The sequence below is a fragment of the Dendropsophus ebraccatus genome, chromosome 9 (genome assembly GCF_027789765.1).
Source record: "Dendropsophus ebraccatus isolate aDenEbr1 chromosome 9, aDenEbr1.pat, whole genome shotgun sequence".
Classification (NCBI taxonomy): domain Eukaryota; kingdom Metazoa; phylum Chordata; class Amphibia; order Anura; family Hylidae; genus Dendropsophus; species Dendropsophus ebraccatus.
Window position 1 is genome coordinate 94,885,213 of NC_091462.1, and position 17,664 is coordinate 94,902,876.

Genomic DNA, 17,664 nt, shown 5'->3' on the forward strand with positions numbered 1-17,664 from the left:
CCTTATCTAACCTATCCCATTCAGACTGAATTAAGTCCGACACAAATTCATCAACACAAAAACCTTTAGGCCCCTTAGAGGAGCCTGGCATATCAGCATAATCATCAGGATTATCAGTTTGAACAGCCTTTAAAAGTCTAGAAATCTTGTCAGGATTAAATATAAATTTATCCTCCTTTTCATCCACATCTTTGCGGGAGGGATAGGAATGAACCTCATCCAAAATGGTATAATCTTCACCAAATGCAGACGGAGAGGAAGTATAACCTCTTCTGGATCTCTTTTTAGGAATCATGGCAGCCATATCCTCCTTAATAGTCTAATATCTACTTAAATTTTCCAACCTTATTCCAGAAGTCTTACTGCACGAGATCCTTGACCCAGACAACCACATCATGGATATTAGGCTCATTCTTGATAATTGAGCAGGAAGGTGACTATTGCTGCAAACACGCGGAAGATATCCAGAGCAGCCAACTGACATACAGCCAGGTTACCTGCAATTGAAATGGCGTTCCAGGCGCTGTATAAGCCCGAGCGGGGGCCTACATCCGGCCGGAGCTTGATGACGCAGATCGCGTCCTCTCCGGCGAACCGCGCATGCACTAGTCACCAGAAACGACGCGATACGCGTCACTTCCGGTGCGGTGTAGCGCAATGGAACGCAAAAGTGCGTTCCACAGCGCCGGCCGCAAATCTAAGGATAGAAACAAGGAAAAAAACGGGGGGAGGGGAGAACAGACAGTCCTGCCCTACACCAGGACAAAAAGTACCGGGATAAGGCTTCATTTATACTCCTGGAGGGGATGAGTCTCTTCCTCTCTTTTGATTAGTCTATTAAAGATTCCTTTTTGTCCTGCCCAGTACACAGGGGCAATAAACCCCATTTGTGCCGCTGTGGGACGTCAGGGAATTCTCTTTCACATCTTCTGTTACTTCACCTGTTGCGGCAGCGCACACTTACTACATTGGGCAGGGCCCCTCTGGCAACTCCTCTTCTCTCCCTCTACTGCAAAGCACCGGTTCTACCTCAACTGTCAGCACCTAAGTTTTCCATAAAGATTTGTACTGTTCCACTGCACTGTCATCACGTGTACTGTTTGCACCAAGTTATTCTCCAGTAAAGAATTCTATTTTTGCCAAACACATTGGACTCTGGTTTACTCTTTAAGCACCTGCACCTACACAACTCTGTATACTTGGGCTATGCTCTCGCTCTGTGCTGTGGCGGTGCCAAGAGCCCGGGGTGGGTCTAACTCCAGGGTTATGCCCAAGTGACCCTAAACTTCCCTGAGATGCCAGCTACTGGGCCACCACAGATAGATGATAGATAGGTGATTGATATAGATAGATAGAGATATGTAGTGACCCACTACGGGCCCATAAAACTTATTGCACCTGAGTAAGGTAACTCCCTCGGGTTCACACAAGTAGGATGAGGTGTCCACTACAGTTAGTATTTTTCCCACTAGGTGTCACTATTGTGTTTGTATGTAGCTTATTCTATGCACAGCTGAAGTATGCACAGGGCTAACTATTGTATGTCACATGTTGCCTTTTGTCCACTCACAGATTCAGGTGCTTTCCCTCCTTTCCTCAGCCTGTCCTCTCCTTTCTTTCTCTCTGCACACACAGAGCCCACCAATCACAGGCAGGCTAGACAGACCCCGGTGGGAGAGAGAGGGAGCACAGCAGACAGGTCTTTGGCCAGGTTCTTTGACAGGGAAACAACTAGACAAGCCAGTTTTTTTCCTATGAGCACCAGAATCGCTATGCAGTGCTAGAACTGTACAGGGGGAGAGAAGCCAAACAGGAATCACCTTTTTCATGCCCAGGAACCTCTCTACAAAGTGCCAAGAGGGATTTGATAGATGTTCATGTAATCCTTACTAATGTGGTTTATATTTTAGAACTTTCTATTAAAAAATGAGAAGGTAATAGAATTAAAGGGGTGGTCCAGAATTAGAAAAACAGACCTGATTTCTTCCAAAAACAGCACCACACCTGACGTCAGCATGTGTGGTTTACAACTTGGTTCCATTCACTTTAATGATACAGAGCTGCAATACCACACACAACCTGGGGACGGATGTGGTGCTCTTTTTAGAAGAAATTTGGTCAGTTTCTTTCTTATTGTCTATAAATACTCAGCTGACCCAGAGAATTATGGTCTTCAAGGAGTAGTGTGGAAATTGAGGTCTAGAGTCTCAAGTAGAGTTAGGGCCCTATTCCACGGGCCGAGCAACGATGTAAACGAAAGCCGATCTGCTAGATCGGCACTCGTTTACTGGGCCTATTCCATGGCCCCGATGATCGTGAAACAAGGGCTGCAAGGACATTGTTACCGATGCCCTTGCTTCATACATTACCTGTCCGGGCTCAGGTCTTCTTCTCCCGGTCCCACGTGGCAGCATCGGCTTCGGAGCGGGGCTGTCTGAACTGGCAGACCGCTCAGCCAATCACTGGCCGCGGCATCTCCGGCCAGTGTTTGGCTGAGCGGTCTGTAAGTTCAGACAGCCCCGCTCCGAAGCCGATGCTGCCGCGTGGGACTGGGAGAAGAAGACCTGCGCCCAAACAGGTAATGTATGGTTCTGCTGAAATTGTCGGTCGCCGCCGCGCACCGCTATTCAACCATAGCGTTGCGTGGGTGGCGAACAATGATTTTAGGTCTGAACCTTAATGAACGATCAGCCGATGACACGATCATCGGCTGATCGTTCTCTCTGTTCCACCGAGCGAAAATCGTCCGAATCGGGCCGATTCGACCGATTATCGCTCCTGTGGAATGGGGCCCTTAGTTGTCAAGGCTTGAGGGATGAATGGAACTAAGCTTTGGTCACCACATGGAGTGACTACAGACCTTAGCTTCTTCTCACTAGTATGAGGTTATAATGATTAAATGCATTTTTATCATGAGAAAGCAGTTTGAACCTCTCCTCCCGTCTTCATTGTTCTCTATGGAGAGGGGAGGGGTAGAGGGAGATGAGGCACCAAAACAGGACAACACAGAGTTAATTTACAGCTACATGTAAATTAGTCAGCACTGACCTCTCTGACCTCTGAATAGAGGCTTTTACATAGCTCCCGCTATGTAATCCTGTGTTCTCTGCTCTCTGCTGCTGACTAATATCCCTCCTTCCCTCTCCCCTCTCCATAGAACAGACAGGGCACGTCTGATGCAACAAGACATGCTTTCCTGATAATGAGCAGTGAATGAGAGATGAGAGAGGAGGGAGGAGGAAGGGGGGGCCTGGGAAAAGTCTTTTTTTGAATGCAGATAATGGCATATTTGCCTAGTAAATCCAATTACAAAGCTTTTTTTAATCGCCTGTACTATTGATTTGAAAAATAAATAAATAAATACAACAGTGACACTTTAAGGGAGGCAGCATTCCATTGAGTGAAACAAAGAATATCTGCATGCAAAAATACTCTGCCGCTTTTGGAATTACCATAATGGGGAGTTTGCATTCTAAGTGCCTAGAAGAGCACCAGCTGTGAATACGGCCCTAGGTACTGACCACCATTTTATCACCGGGAGGCAACTAGTGTGTTTCCTTCATCATCTCAAGGACTTCAATGCGTCTATGTTTTCCAGGACTCCCTAGGTCATCCAACTTCTTCACCCATCGGAAATCAAAAATCCCAACGTTGGACCTTGAGCATGCAGGAGTAACGCTCACCTCTAGCCATAAAGGTCTATAGAGAGGAAAATCCTTATAACTAAAGCCATCCTTTGCGTCTGCACCCCCATTTAATCCAGAAAGCCCATTCAGTGGTTTGGCTTCAGCTGGCCACATCCCCAGTGGCCATTTTACCTTCTGCACATTTTATAAATTTTGGGCAAAACATAAGAAAAGCCAAACCCCAACCAGACAAAGAACATTGGCTGCCATTGTTCTATAGAGGAGGAATCACCAGGGTATTCCCATGGTATCATAACCTGCAACTGTATCTCATCTCCTGCCAGGTGGAGGGCTTAGTTCTGGGTCGCTGGCAGAGGGTAGGAAGCGAGAACTAAAACTTCTCTTCATGGTAAAAAGCCACAAACTAACAAAATACTCCCTGTCTGGAAGAAAGCATTCACCTCTCAGACTTCAAAGCCACACATATTGGTTCACATGCGAGGAGTTCTAGGGGGGGGGGGAGACGGCTGAAGGTAAGAGGAGCGCGGCAACAAAAACACCTTTACACAACGCTGCAGAATTGTTGATTAAACACACAAGGAAACTTCAAAGCTGCGATCACATTACACCCACTCTCCAGGATAGATCAGGAGGAATTGTCTCATCTCGACAATTAGGGAATATAGATGACACAGCATAGGGCAAAAGTAGAGAGACGAACCTAACCAGCAGCAAAGCCATTTATTGGACACATGTAATACCACATCTCTCCTATAGTGGCCACTGCAAGGGAAAGGAGCAGCTGATGGCAACTTCCCAAACAGATGGTTACGTCAGGGGTCTCAGACGCATGAATCAGCACATGGCCAATTCTTCTCTCATATTTTCGATGCTATAACCCATTTTTTAACCAACCTCGCATTCAGCTATCTTGGACGGTCCCATAGAGCAGTGCTTCTCAAACTGTGTGGCGTCCCCTAGTTGTTGGTGAGGCCCAGCTGAACATTATTAATTTATTTTGTACTTGTTTTATTAGTATATAGAGCTTGGGAGACGGGTGAAATGGTAGCCCTAGTATAATTTTCAGTAGCGATGAGCGAACCTGGAGCTTGCTCAAGTCGATCCGAACCCGAACGTTCGGCATTTGATTAGCGGTGGCTGCTGAAGTTGGATAAAGCCCTAAGGCTATGTGGAAAACATGGATATAGTCATTGGCTGTATCCATGTTTTCCAGACAACCTTAGAGCTTTATCCAAGTTCAGCAGCCCCAGCTAATCAAATACCGAATGTTCGGGTTCGGATCGACTCGAACCCGGTTCGCTGATCTCTATTTTTCAGCTTTTAAATTGACTTTCACCACAGATCGTGAGGCCCAGGCATTGCGTTGGTCTGTTGGGTGAGGCTCCAGTAGAAAATGTTTGAGAACTACTGCCATAGAGAATAAGTGGAGAAGCAGTGCACATAGGAATCACATTTGAGCTTACTGGGGCAGAAAATTTGCTAGTACTGAATTTCTCCACCGATACCAGCTAATCTAAATCCAGTGAGGATTAACTATATTCAAGAGATCCTTCTAAACATTGAAGACTGAAAAATGAAGAGAATCCCTGTAAGGACACATCAGGCTTCATTGTTATAGCTGGGGCTTCTTTAGAAAGAATTGACGGCCTGTAACGCCCTTCACACCAGGGCTACAGTGACACAAATTTTGTTCCACCAAAGACCTTTCTGCCTATAAGATCCACCAAAGGTCCGTCTGCCTATAAGATATGCCAGCTGTGAGACTGCGACATCTAATGTGTATAAACAGAAACCAAACAAGAGAAAATCTAGAGCATAGGAGAAATGGGTGCACACCAGACATATGGACATGAAATATCCATAAATGTAATATTGGGGAGAGCAATACAATACTATAATAAAATTTTTTGCCAGACTTCCCCTTTAAGTTTCATGTCTCAGGCAAACTCACCAGTTTAGAGGGACCATCTAATGTGTCTGGATACTCCAGGAAGAACTTCACAGAAATGAGTTATCATGGCTTCTCTAACCCAAGAAAAGGTGGAGGCTATGCTGGAGAGGCAGTGGAACAACCATTTTTTCCAACTGAACTTCAAGGTTTTTTTGGTGTAACGTAAACAGCACAGACAAAGTGGCTCAAATCCTGTGCAAGTCCAATGTGTGTATCACAAGCATCAGCTCCGAGATAAACTAGACAAAACATTTTTCACTCCAGATATTGACTGATGGATCCATCAGGCAAATCAATACAATTTCATCAAAAATGCAGCTCGACCAATGCATCCTATGAGTGAAAGAGTCATTTGCTCCTAATTTATAGAGAGAAGGAACAGCAACCTGTGAACCTACCTGCTTTACATCCTCACTAGAACAATATCCGGAGAGGAGACAGATTCCTTCGGACCTGCACAAGTCTTCTTTTGTAGGGAGTTTCTCCCATTTACAGATTTGCCCCTAGAAGAATTTGGTGGAATAACCCTCTGAACAAAACGTATGTTTGCTTGGAAATGTTTCCTTTAAGTCTGCATAAGACTTCATAGGCTTTATACCTTCATATTCTCAGCTGGTGAGATTGGACTACTGTCAATTGGAAAACGTGTGGGTCTTAGGTGACACCATTCCAGCAGCTGAGGGTCACCATGTTCTATGCATGTTTGTTATATAGCAGAAAGTGTGTCCTACCATAAGGATTAATCCACCCGACTTATACAATGCACATTTTGAAAGCTAGCAGAGCTCATAGACTTTGGAAAGCAATGCTCCCCTCCTGCTTTTGTAAATGTAAGAAACCTACAGTGTCAACTGGAAATTATTAGGCGTAAAATCATTATAGTCCTGTTCGGGTGACGGGAAATAAAGCAGGGTCAATATCTCGGCTATTCTAACCTGTTTTATATGGAATCTCAATATAATATCTCAATCAGTGTGTAGGACGAGGTCATCCTCTTTAATCAAAGATCAACCTAAATGCTAGCTGGCTAAATTCCCCGACCTGATAAGTCCTTCATTGCCCATCTTTGTGCGAACACCTTCAGGCGAGTGGCCTTTCCATTCTGAACTTCAATTTCCACCACTTTCCCCTTTTCGAGGAACTTCATTGTGCTAAACATTTCTAGTCCCCTTTTTTATAATCTATAAGACTGGGTTCCCGGGATGCAGCCTAACAATGGCATTGTTGGGAAGTGTGTTTCTTTGGTGCCAGCTGGCACCAAAAAAACCAAACAACACCAAAGGGCTGGCACCAAAGAAACACACTTCCCAACAATGCAATGCAACTGAGACAGGGCTTTCATACTGTTGTCCTCTTTGTGGGTCATGACTGGTTGTATCACTACTATATAAAACGCCAATAGTTTCTATTGATCCACTTTTAATATAAAAAAAAAATATTCCATATTAATACGCTGCTATCACTGTTCTCATCCACTTTCAAAAAGTCCTAGTTGTATTTTTACACCATGGCCTCCATGTGAAGGAGCTTCAATGCTTCGGAAATCTGTGGGCTGGTGTCCATCTGTCCGTACATTCCCACCAGGAAGGCTCTGTGCAGCAGTATGGCCGCATGCTCTGTGGAGACACAATTATTCATGTATACACATCAGGTTACTACTATTTTCTACCAAATATAAATGGGTGTTTATTAACACTTATAACTATCAGAAAAGCTGAAGTGCTGGGTAATAATCTACTCTAGCATGGCTCTTCCCATACAGTTGGGTTCCTGACCAAATGACTGTGCATAGAGCTAAAGCCGGCTCCATTCACTTTAACAGAACTGTTTTAAAGCTCCCTGCACAGCGGGTGGCTGGGAAATAACAATGAAGGAGCCACGGTGGTAGCCCCTTCATTCTCAGCATTGGTGGGGATCCCAGAGATCAAACCCCCACTGATAGAGTGATGGAATATCCTAGCAATATGACTTAGGACCCTATTACAAGGAGCGATAATCGGCCGAATCGGGCCAATTATTGCTCAGTGTTATCATTGCTTTAGGCTCAAACCTAAAATCATTGGCCACTGACTGCGCATCACTACGATTCTGCAAACAGTATACATTACCTATCCAAGCTCCAGGGCTCCTCCTGTGGTCTGCATCTTCCCAGGTCCCACGTGCTGCAGCTGGCGGTCCAGGCTAGTGATTGGCTGCGTGGTTTGTCAGCTCAGACAGGCCACTCTGAAGCTGCAGTGTGCAGGACCGGGGAGGAAGCAAAGCGCAGGAGCCCTGGAGCGTGGATAGGTAATGTATACTCTTTACCGATGTCCTTGCAGCCCTTGCTTAAAAAGGTCTGTGCAGTCGTTGTCAAACGATTATTGGGCAGTGTAATAGGCCCAGTAAACAAGCGACGATCTAACAGATCGGTGCTTGTTTGCAGTATTGATCGGGATGCCATCGTCCCGTGTCATAGGACCCTTATCCCTGTAAGCAGAACTCACCCTGGCAGAGCAATGTGTATTCAGGAAGATTCCTCAGCGCTGTCTGGACTACTTCAAAATCTCGGCTTCCCAGGCAATACATGAAGGTAGGCAGGAAGTCTACAGCAATACTGCATGCACAAAAGAGAGTCATATTAGTTAGAATATAGACACATAGACCTAATGCAATGGAGTGAACACTAACCTAGTGGTTACCAGTGCATACGCTCCATGTACAGCACAGATATTAAGGGACCACATGACCAGGACAAAGTAACTGATGGGGACACAGACACCATGAGACAGTACTCACACTGTTTCCTCCAGAAACATGAAGACGTCGGAGAAAAATCTGTACTAAGGCCTAACCCTATATGTAATGCAGCCCTGTATATCATGTGTAGGATCTATGTACATTATTAAAGTAATGCCACGCTAAGAGAAAGCATATATTAAAGGTTCTGTAGTGCAAGATGCATCCTAGGGGTGATTGTGGGGAGATGGTTGCTTCAGGCATCGTCTTAGATATGGTACATACACCTTAGGGGGAGTGTACTAATAGTGAGGATACGGTATGTGATCTGTTCTATTCCTTCTGATAACAAACCACTTGCCAAAAGCCCTGCTGAGAAGTAGAAGTGTCTATATCCTAAGGCTTAGCTTATTCTCTGCAGGAGAAGTACTGTATATACTGGTAAAAGTAGCTAACACTTTTATTTTATGTGGTTAGTGTCGCCTCCTACCCATTGTGCCCTGTGTCTCCTAATAACAAGAAAAAAAAAGTTGTATTCTTGCTCAAACAATTTGTCAACTAGATAAGTGCTGAATAATAGATCAGTAGGGGTCCTTTGCTACTTTACCAAGGAGCGGCAGTCAAGCATATGAGCTGCTGTTCCATACAATTCTATAGGGTTAGGAACACAGCTGAGTGAGAGCCCTCCGACCCCATTGATCAGCCGAACAACCCTTTGCTGCACTTTGGTGCTCGGCCTGGCTGAAAAGCTTAAAATGCAGGAATTAACATGCTCCTACGTGTGATTCTTTTTGCATGTTACCTGTAGCCGGGAGGGCTTAATATTGTCACACGTGTCAAGACATACACTGCATAGGGTTATCTATGGGACTAGATTCTAATGCATGCTACATTTTTTAGAGACTGCAGCATTTGTTATCAACATAACTTGTGTTTCCGATAGTAAAGCTTCTGTTTTAGCCCTTTGGGGATTAACATGCCGACCACAAATGTGACTGCAGCTGAAGGCTCCTGTACACCCCAGAGCTAAATAAAAAGAGTAAGAGCAAAACAGCAAGCAAAAGCCACCTCCAAACAGAAAGCTGCGACTCTCACCTGGGATTACACTGAATGGCACGTAAAGCCAGGGTGAAGGCCTGATTGCGACACGATTCCTCCGCGGAGCTCATAAGCCTCTGAAAATCACTCTGCAAAAAGGAGAAAGAAAAGGCATGCGACTCTCGCTAGATCCTCAATAAAGAAAGCGCACTGGAAACGGCATTGATTCTCCCCCATACGGAGTTGAGAAGATCACAGACGAGCCGACCCATGTGCTGCTGCCTTGTTACACTGTATTGGCATAGAACAAGATGGCAGCATTCCCTGCTGTGTGAATATGAAGAAACAGCCCCACCAGGAATACTGGAAGGTTTAGGAAATGACATGCTGCTCACTTCACAGGTCAGCACCATTGTATTCCTGTTACCGACACAAAGGCTTCTGCTCACCGACTGCAGATGGTAAATCAATGACATGTACTCCATCTGGACTTCACTTAAAAACAATTTACTGCTTTAACTGTTAAGGAAACATGAAGGGGGCCACCGCTTATAAATACAAGTCTCCTGCCTTTGTATTTAGCCTACAGAGAAAAAGTAGAATCATACATGCCAGCCATTCTAATGAGTGAGGAACCATGGTCTGCCACCCATAGACAGGGATCAGCCCGATCTATGATATCCATGTGACCTAACTGGGTATATGAATGGATGTCCTCATGAGATAACCCATTTAGAGGAGTTGTACTGTTATAGAGAACCGATCACCTCCCTGGAGGGAGAGTGAGTTGAATGCAGTACCTTAGGTTCCTATTCCACGGGCCGATGGGGGCCGATCAATAATGTAAACGAGCGCCGATCAGCTAGATCTGTGCTCGTTCACAGGGCCTATTCCACGGCCCAATAATCGTTTAGCGAGGGCTGCAGAGACATCGTTACCGATGTCCTTGCAGCCCTTGTTTAAACACCATACATTACCTAAATATGTTGCAGGGCTCCTCCTGCGCTCCTTCTTCCTCCTGGTCCTGCACGGAGCAGCAGCTTCGGTGCGGCCTGTCTGAGCTGACAGACTGCTCCGCCAATCACTGGCTGCAGCGGTCCTGGCCATTGGTTGAGTGGTCTGTCTGCGAAGACAGGCCGCACCGAAGCTGCTGCGCGTGGGACTGGGAGGAAGAAGAAGCGCAGAAGGAGCCCTGCAACATGCTTAGGTAAGCTTGGTGCTTGTGAAATCGTCGGTCGCCTGCCGCGCATCGCTATTCCAGGCAGTGATGTGCGGTGTGTGCGCAATGATTTTAGGTTTGAACCTAAATAAACCATCAACCGATGACACAATCATCAGCTGATCGTTGTCTCTATTCCACGGAGGCCCCTTACAGCTGCGGGACACAGCTTTCTGACACAGTGCCCGGCAGTCAAATCTTCATCTTTAATCATCCATCACGGCACCCGGTAAGTAGGCATCAGTGGCAGGTAGTCACGCTGTCTCCACCCTCGTCCTAGCCACTCACTTGATTGGCAGCCTGAGCACTGGCCTTTGCATTAGGTTCTCAGTGCTCAAGCTGTCAATCAAGGATGAGGGGCTGGGAAAGCAGTGGGCGCTGGGCAGAGGCAGTGTGACTACATGCTGCTACGGCTCCGACCCTCATACCTAGTTACCAAGTGATAGTACAGACTATTTAAGAAAATTTTGAATTTGCCGTCACGCCAGAGACTGCCAGGCACAGTGTCTCTATAAGACAGCTTCCTTTATACAACTTACTGTGGCATCTGACGGCAATAACGAAAAGAGGGTATCCTTTGTATTATTTTCCCCCACCATCTTCTGTGTAGTACTGTCAGCTCAAAACCTCTGACAGACTCCCAATAATCTGGTTGGGCTGGTTATGTTTTTAGCAGTCATAAGACATTTGTTGGGACTGCTTTGCTGCAAGGGTATGGTAATACAGCATGCAATAAGGGTAATCTACGTTATTTCATATAAAACTGCATTCACCTCACATGCAGATAACATTGGATATAGTCTTTAATACTGAAAGGATGCGTCGTGTCAGATAAATAGGCGGAAAGAGCTAAATTATAGTGTAAAGCTGCACATCTATCTAGAGAGCCTGGACATACTCACAGCAAAGAAGGAGAGGATTTCAGGCCTACGCATGGACATTTCATCTATGTCGCTCAGGACCTGCAGGATGTCTGGAAGAAAAAGGAAACAAAGTCCAAAAGACATCAAGTTAAATCCATCACAAGCCCACGCCGGGGAGAAGCTGGGTCAGCAGGACACAATCGGAGGCTGGGACAGAACACAGTCTTTCAATCAAGCAATTCATTTTGCAGAAAGAATGAAGTGTGATGACAGATCGGCATGGATCCTGGGAGAAGGGGCCCAGCTGCCAGCTCTGCACGCCTCTCGCTGCCTCGGGCAATGCTTTGGCTTTTAGAAACTAATCAGATTGCAGGCGGACTCGGCCGTGGACATAGAATTACCAGCAGTGGAACCGAGGTGCATTAAATAAATAAGGGAAGAAATCAAAACTCAATGGATCTAAGATGTGTTTTATCTGCCGCTTGTGGGATTTCTTTAATTATATTTGGCTCTTTCTAAACTTCCCTCTAATAAATTCAGACCGCGGCGTTCTTCCAAAGGTTCTGGAATATCAGCAGTGTTTCTAGCCTGCGGGTGACAAGACGCAGCAACGTATTACCGAATACATCTTCAAGCCAATCTGTGTCCATGTGAAGTATAAAAGGCAACAAGTGCCGGATGTACGGGCTAGATCAATCTCCGGGCCGCTAAATCTTATGGTACAGGTTCACCTCTAGCACCACAGAAGCTCTAATACATGGAGGAGGTGTAAAGGAAAGGCTTATGCTCCAAAAGGAAAAAAAATCCTGTAGAGTAGCAACAAAATCTTAAAGGAGAAATCCGGGGCCGGCCTTTTTTAATTTTTCAAAAGAGCCAGGAAGCAGGTGGCTAAACATAACGTGCACCTACCTTCCCAGCTCCAGCACAGGGGTCCACTGTCATCCGCTCCAGTTCCCGGTCCCCCAGCCGCATCATGGTCTGAGCCGCAACCCGGGTTATGACATATCAGGCCCGCTCTACCAGTCAGCGGCTGAGGTGGGGTCCCAGAGAAACTGGAGCAGAAGACAGTAGACCCCCGCACTGGAGCCGGGGAGGTAGGTGCATGTTGTTGTGTTCAGCCACCCCTTTCCTGGCTCTTTTGAAAGAAAAAAAAAAGGCCAACCCTGGACTTCTGCTTTAAGCTTATCATAATGGTGATTTTGGTGGTACTGCCCAATGACCATGTGTATGGGGGCCTACAGGTAGATGTTAGAGTTTACAGGGGTTATAGGTTAAAATCTGGGTGCTTCAATATTGGATCATTGAAGGTCCAAATCCCGACACTAACGATGATCAGCTGTTTGAAGGGGTCACAGCGTTGGTACGATCGCAAGCACGGGCCAATGTGAACACTGAAGAGATTTTAGAGCTCACATAAGCACCACAACCCCTGGCATCTGACCCCCTAGTATGTCCCAATAATATTGGAATGGCACATTTCCTCTTTTTAATAAAGCAATATGATTCACCATCTTCTTTAACACTGTTAAAAATCAAAAACAAATGCTTACCCTCTACTGTGTGGCTCCGCGAGATTCTTTTGAGGTACGGAGCCATTTCGGCAGCTGTTAAAGGCGTGAACATGGACACACTGACTAGGGGAAGGGAACCGGCAGCAGGTTCATCTGAGCCAAAGCAAAGGACAGAAATATCAGCTTATAACCTGCAATAATTTTACTTTAAGTCAGGCTGTCATACTAAGCCACATGAAACGAAACCTCTGAAGGAGTTGCCTCCATTTTATATAGGGATCTACAAGTAGACAGGGTATTCCCCCTTTAATCCATTGTACATATCAATGCTGCAGTATGTGCAGAGCCCACAAGAATCATATACAGCAATACATTATAGTAAAAAAAAAACACCAATATGTCATTGATTGAGGTTCCCTTGTAATTGGGCTGTCCCAAATCCTTAAAGGGAATGTGTCATCAAAAAATTACCTAAATATTTAATATTTACGTTTTTATGTTAAAGGGGAATTCCCATCACCTAAACTTTTGTTAGGTGATTGGAAATGCAAAAGACAGCAATTTTCCAAATACGCCGCATTAACTAAATTACTTTCTTTTGGCCCTTCTGTCTTGCTGTTGTGTTAAGACGGCAGTTGCCTAGGATCCTGACCGTTATGATATTGGTGGCCAGGCATGTGATGGGACCCGTAGTCAGGGACTGGTAAGTCTCCCTCTCACATGTCTTCAGGGCTTAGATTGTCCCTAAAGGCATGTGTAATGTCACAGGGAGACACAACAGAGCCGACCTCATTCAGCTCAGCACTGCTGCGTCGCATCCTTGCTGCATCCTCCCACCCCCCAACCTGTGAGTGAGTGCGGGACCCAAGTCGGAAATGGGATCTTTACAGCATTACTGTGAAAGGTGACACCATTAAGTAGATAGCACCGGTATAAGACAATAGCAGCTACCTGTTAAATTACCTCTTCAAAGGTCACAAAGTACGCTCAGTAATGTTTCACATTCATCTCAAGGGGTCAGGGCCTGTTGATTGTCATCTATGTCCATGAGTATTGCTGTAAAGCAGTGTTTCTTAACTCCAGTCCTCAAGACCCACCAACAGGTCATGTTTTGCGGATATCCCATACAACGAACAGCTGTGGCAGCAACTGGTGCGCTGACTAATTAATTATATTACTTGTGAAATCCTCAAAACATGACCTGTTGGCGGGTCTTGAGGACTGGAGTTAAAAAACACTGCTGTAAAGCAAGTCACTAAAAGCTGTTAAAAACAGCTCATGGAAGACGGCAACCCCCATAACAATGTACAAAAAGGGAAATTACACAGGCCCTTTGAGGACAGCCCCAAAGGTGTCAAGTGACTTTTGTGTCAATTAGATATGCCATCACTTTATGACCGACAAGAGTCTGATCTCTGACACCCCCCACTGATATACACTGCCGTTATGCTGTATGGCAGACATCTGAGTGAATAGTGAAGCATGAAAGTTACTGTACATACCTTCTTTCTCTTCATCCGCACTCTTCTCCAAAGTCCCACCTCTACTGGGCAAGCTCAGACCAGCCAGGAGAGACTTGAGGGTAGTAAGGTCATTGTTCTCCGATGACAAACCACTGTAATGAAATATACGGAGAGCTCAGAAATAGTGCAAAGCTGACATACCTGTCTCTAACAACTCTGTCAGCAGTCACTTTGGAGAAGGAAGCGGGAGACAACAGAAATCATGAAATATAATACATTTTGGCTGTTCTCGCTTCCTCAGGGGGGCTGTTTCCACCTATTTGGGATGGTTACCTTTATCTTGCTTAACAGCTGCTTTTGGGGTTTGGGATACACACCAAGGGCCCTATTCCACGGGACGATTAACGTTCAGATTATCGTTAAATCGTTCGAATCTAAACGATAATCGTTCGGTTGAATAGCAGTAAATGACTAACGACCGAACGAGAAATCGTTGATCGTTTAATAAGACCTGGACCTATTTTTATCGTTACTCGTTCGCAAATCGTTCGCATTGAATAAGACGTCGTTCGGTCGTTCACAGTAGTGAAGAATGCAATAGCGAAGACAAGACGACCGCAAGAGCGATCATAAGTAACGATTATCGTTCCATGTAAATGGGTGAACGATTTCTGGTCTTTTGCAATAGCGGTCGTTTGGATCGTTTATCGTTAACGATTATGTCAACAATAATCGTCCCGTGGAATAGGGCCCTGAGGGTATGTTCACACTGCTTCTCTATGGGAGTGCGTGCGCTCCTCCGCTGTCTGCTCAAAGAAGTGACATGTCATTTCTCTGAGCAGAGAGTGGCGCCAGCAGACGGGCTATGGGACACTGAGGTGTAAGGCAATGATCCCCAACCTTTGGCTCTCCAGCTGTTGCAAAACTACATCACCTACTTAAATAAAGCACCAGGATTGCAATGAAGACACTGCCTTAGGGCTCAGCCACACTAGCGTTTTTCTTTGTTTCTAATGGATCCGTCCCTGTTAATTAAACGGATGAGCATAAACTGATGAGCAGACTGATGCAAACGGATTGCAAAATGTTCATCTTTTTTTAATGGTCCGTTTGTATTTTGCCTTAAAAAAACTGACTTTTGTACATCAGTTTGCATCCGTTTGCATAAGTCAGCATCCGTTTTTCTATCCGTTTATTTTTCTTCTTTGGTTTCTTGCTGCTTCTGCGCATGCTCAGTGCAAAAACGGATGAAAAAAAAGGATGTGAACGGAAATACCTTCCGTTTTAGATCCGTCCTCATTGACTACAATGTAAAAAAAAACGGAAGTGCTTTCCGTTCGTGATCCGTTTTTTTAAGCGGAAAGAAAAATATTCCAGCTATTAAAGTAAAACATATTCAAACTTCCCTTACAAGGAAGAAAAAAATTGTCACTATAGCACCTGGGAAATTTCTGACGCATTTCAGACACTACCTGTATCCCAAGATGATGATGTTACTGAGTCCTTACTTGCAGTCAACACATTTCAGATCCTATCCTACAACCTATCCACAGGATGCATGTGTTTCAGGCGCTGCATGCATCTTTACTGACTACGGGCACAAGTAGCGCCTTGTCAATAAAGTTTTGATGCGTTTAAATGATGCTTGAAATTTTAAATTTATTTCTATTAAATCTTCAGTCTTACAGTACTTATCAGCTGCTGTATGTCCTGCAAAAAGTTGTGTATTCTTTCCAGTCTGGAGAGCAGGAGAGGTTTTCTATGAGGATTTGCTATTGCTCTGGACAGTTTCTAACATGGACAGAGGTGGCAGCAGAGAGCACTGTGTCAGACTGGAGAGCACACACCACTTCCCGCAGGACATACACCAGCTGATAAGTACTGGAAGACAGGAGATTTTTTTAACAGATATAAATGACAAATCTCTGGCATTTTCTGTCACCAGTTGATTTGAATCAGCTGCCAGATTTTGTTGTTCCGTAACCTGTGGTTCTCCAACCATGCCCTGACAGCCAGGAGGTTTTGCAGCAGCAGGGGGGGCAGCAGCCCAAGGATTGATAAGTGGAGGATAATGTTTTGTACTTGTAGCCCTAAACAGAAACATAAAGTACACTATATCTGAATAAAATAAATCCACATTCACTGTATGCTTCAAGGATCCAGTGACATTGCAGAATATCTGACAGAACCAGTACACAATCTGACAGAAATAGGATGTGATGTTAATATATACAGAGAGAACACCAGGGGGAGAATCACTTACTGAAGGGGATCGGCGTGCTTCTGCAGGAATGACACAGCTGCCTGGGCGTCACATGTGATGTACTTGTGGATGAACTGTACAAACTTACTGATAAAGCCGCCCAGCTGGCGCGAGTACTTCCTATAATTCTGAATACAAGATGGAATAGCATCTTATTAGCTGATGACTTCCTTTACAGTGACAGGACAGCACACCTATATACTGTGTCACATACCTGTAAAAGTTTGATGAAGGAGAGAAGACAGTCCCATAAGGCTTCTTGATATTCACTGTGAAAAACTTGGGGCTGAAGAAGCTCCAGAATACCCAGGATGTGAGTAAAGAAGGGGAGATGGTTCTGCTGACGAAACTCATGGAAGTTGAGGTGCACGCGGCCATGTAGCAGAACTGCAATCATGGGCAAATGTCTAAAAAGGACAAAGGTCATCAGACTCGTATACAAGTAGGCCTTTCTACGACACATACTGACAAGTAATGGGGGTTATTCAGGGAGCAGCAAAGGTCCTACTTGTTCTGCTCCCCTGTTCTTCACTTCTTTTCTCTGGATGTCTCAGAGAGGGGTCCGGGTGCATGTCAGGAACATGTCATTGTGTGCAGGCATTGATTTACCAGCATGCAATGCTCCTGACATGCAACCGCCTCCCTATGATCTCAGAAAGAATACTTCCGAGATGGCCTAAGAAATGAAGTGAAGCGCCTTGGAGCAGAACAGGAAGGACCTTTTCTGCTTCCCAGTTAACCCCTTTAACATTAAGAATAAAACAACTTTGGGAGTTATTTTCCATCCTATAAGGTGATAGCAAAGCCCCTAGAATATGCCATCACTCTATGATACCTTAGAGTCCAGACTATGGGACCTTACCAATGCAGAGAATATAGGGTTGTAGTGTGTATCCATGCAGAGTGGCACTCCCAGCCAGCTGTTGGGAACCACAGCTTGACTCTTCTATTAATGCACAGTGGGTGGCCGGAGCATTACTCCGCAGGGATCCAG

General features: G+C 45.2%; 1 protein-coding gene across 5 annotated transcripts in view; it reads right to left on the reverse strand.

Annotated features, from left to right (window-relative positions):
- Positions 1-7,000: 7,000 nt before the first annotated feature.
- INTS1 (integrator complex subunit 1) overlaps positions 7,001-17,664 on the reverse strand; it is a 46,746-nt gene continuing 36,082 nt past the window's right edge. For 4 of the 5 annotated variants that reach the window (XM_069983914.1, XM_069983912.1, XM_069983910.1 and 1 more), the window contains exons 42-49: positions 16,885-17,077; positions 16,671-16,798; positions 14,447-14,559; positions 12,984-13,097; positions 11,473-11,543; positions 9,409-9,500; positions 8,082-8,191; positions 7,001-7,214 (exon numbers count right to left, since the gene is read on the reverse strand). In XM_069983914.1, the coding sequence (XP_069840015.1) occupies positions 7,099-7,214; positions 8,082-8,191; positions 9,409-9,500; positions 11,473-11,543; positions 12,984-13,097; positions 14,447-14,559; positions 16,671-16,798; positions 16,885-17,077 (937 nt within the window). In that variant the 3' untranslated portion in view covers positions 7,001-7,098. The other variant, XM_069983915.1, reaches the window with a different exon arrangement.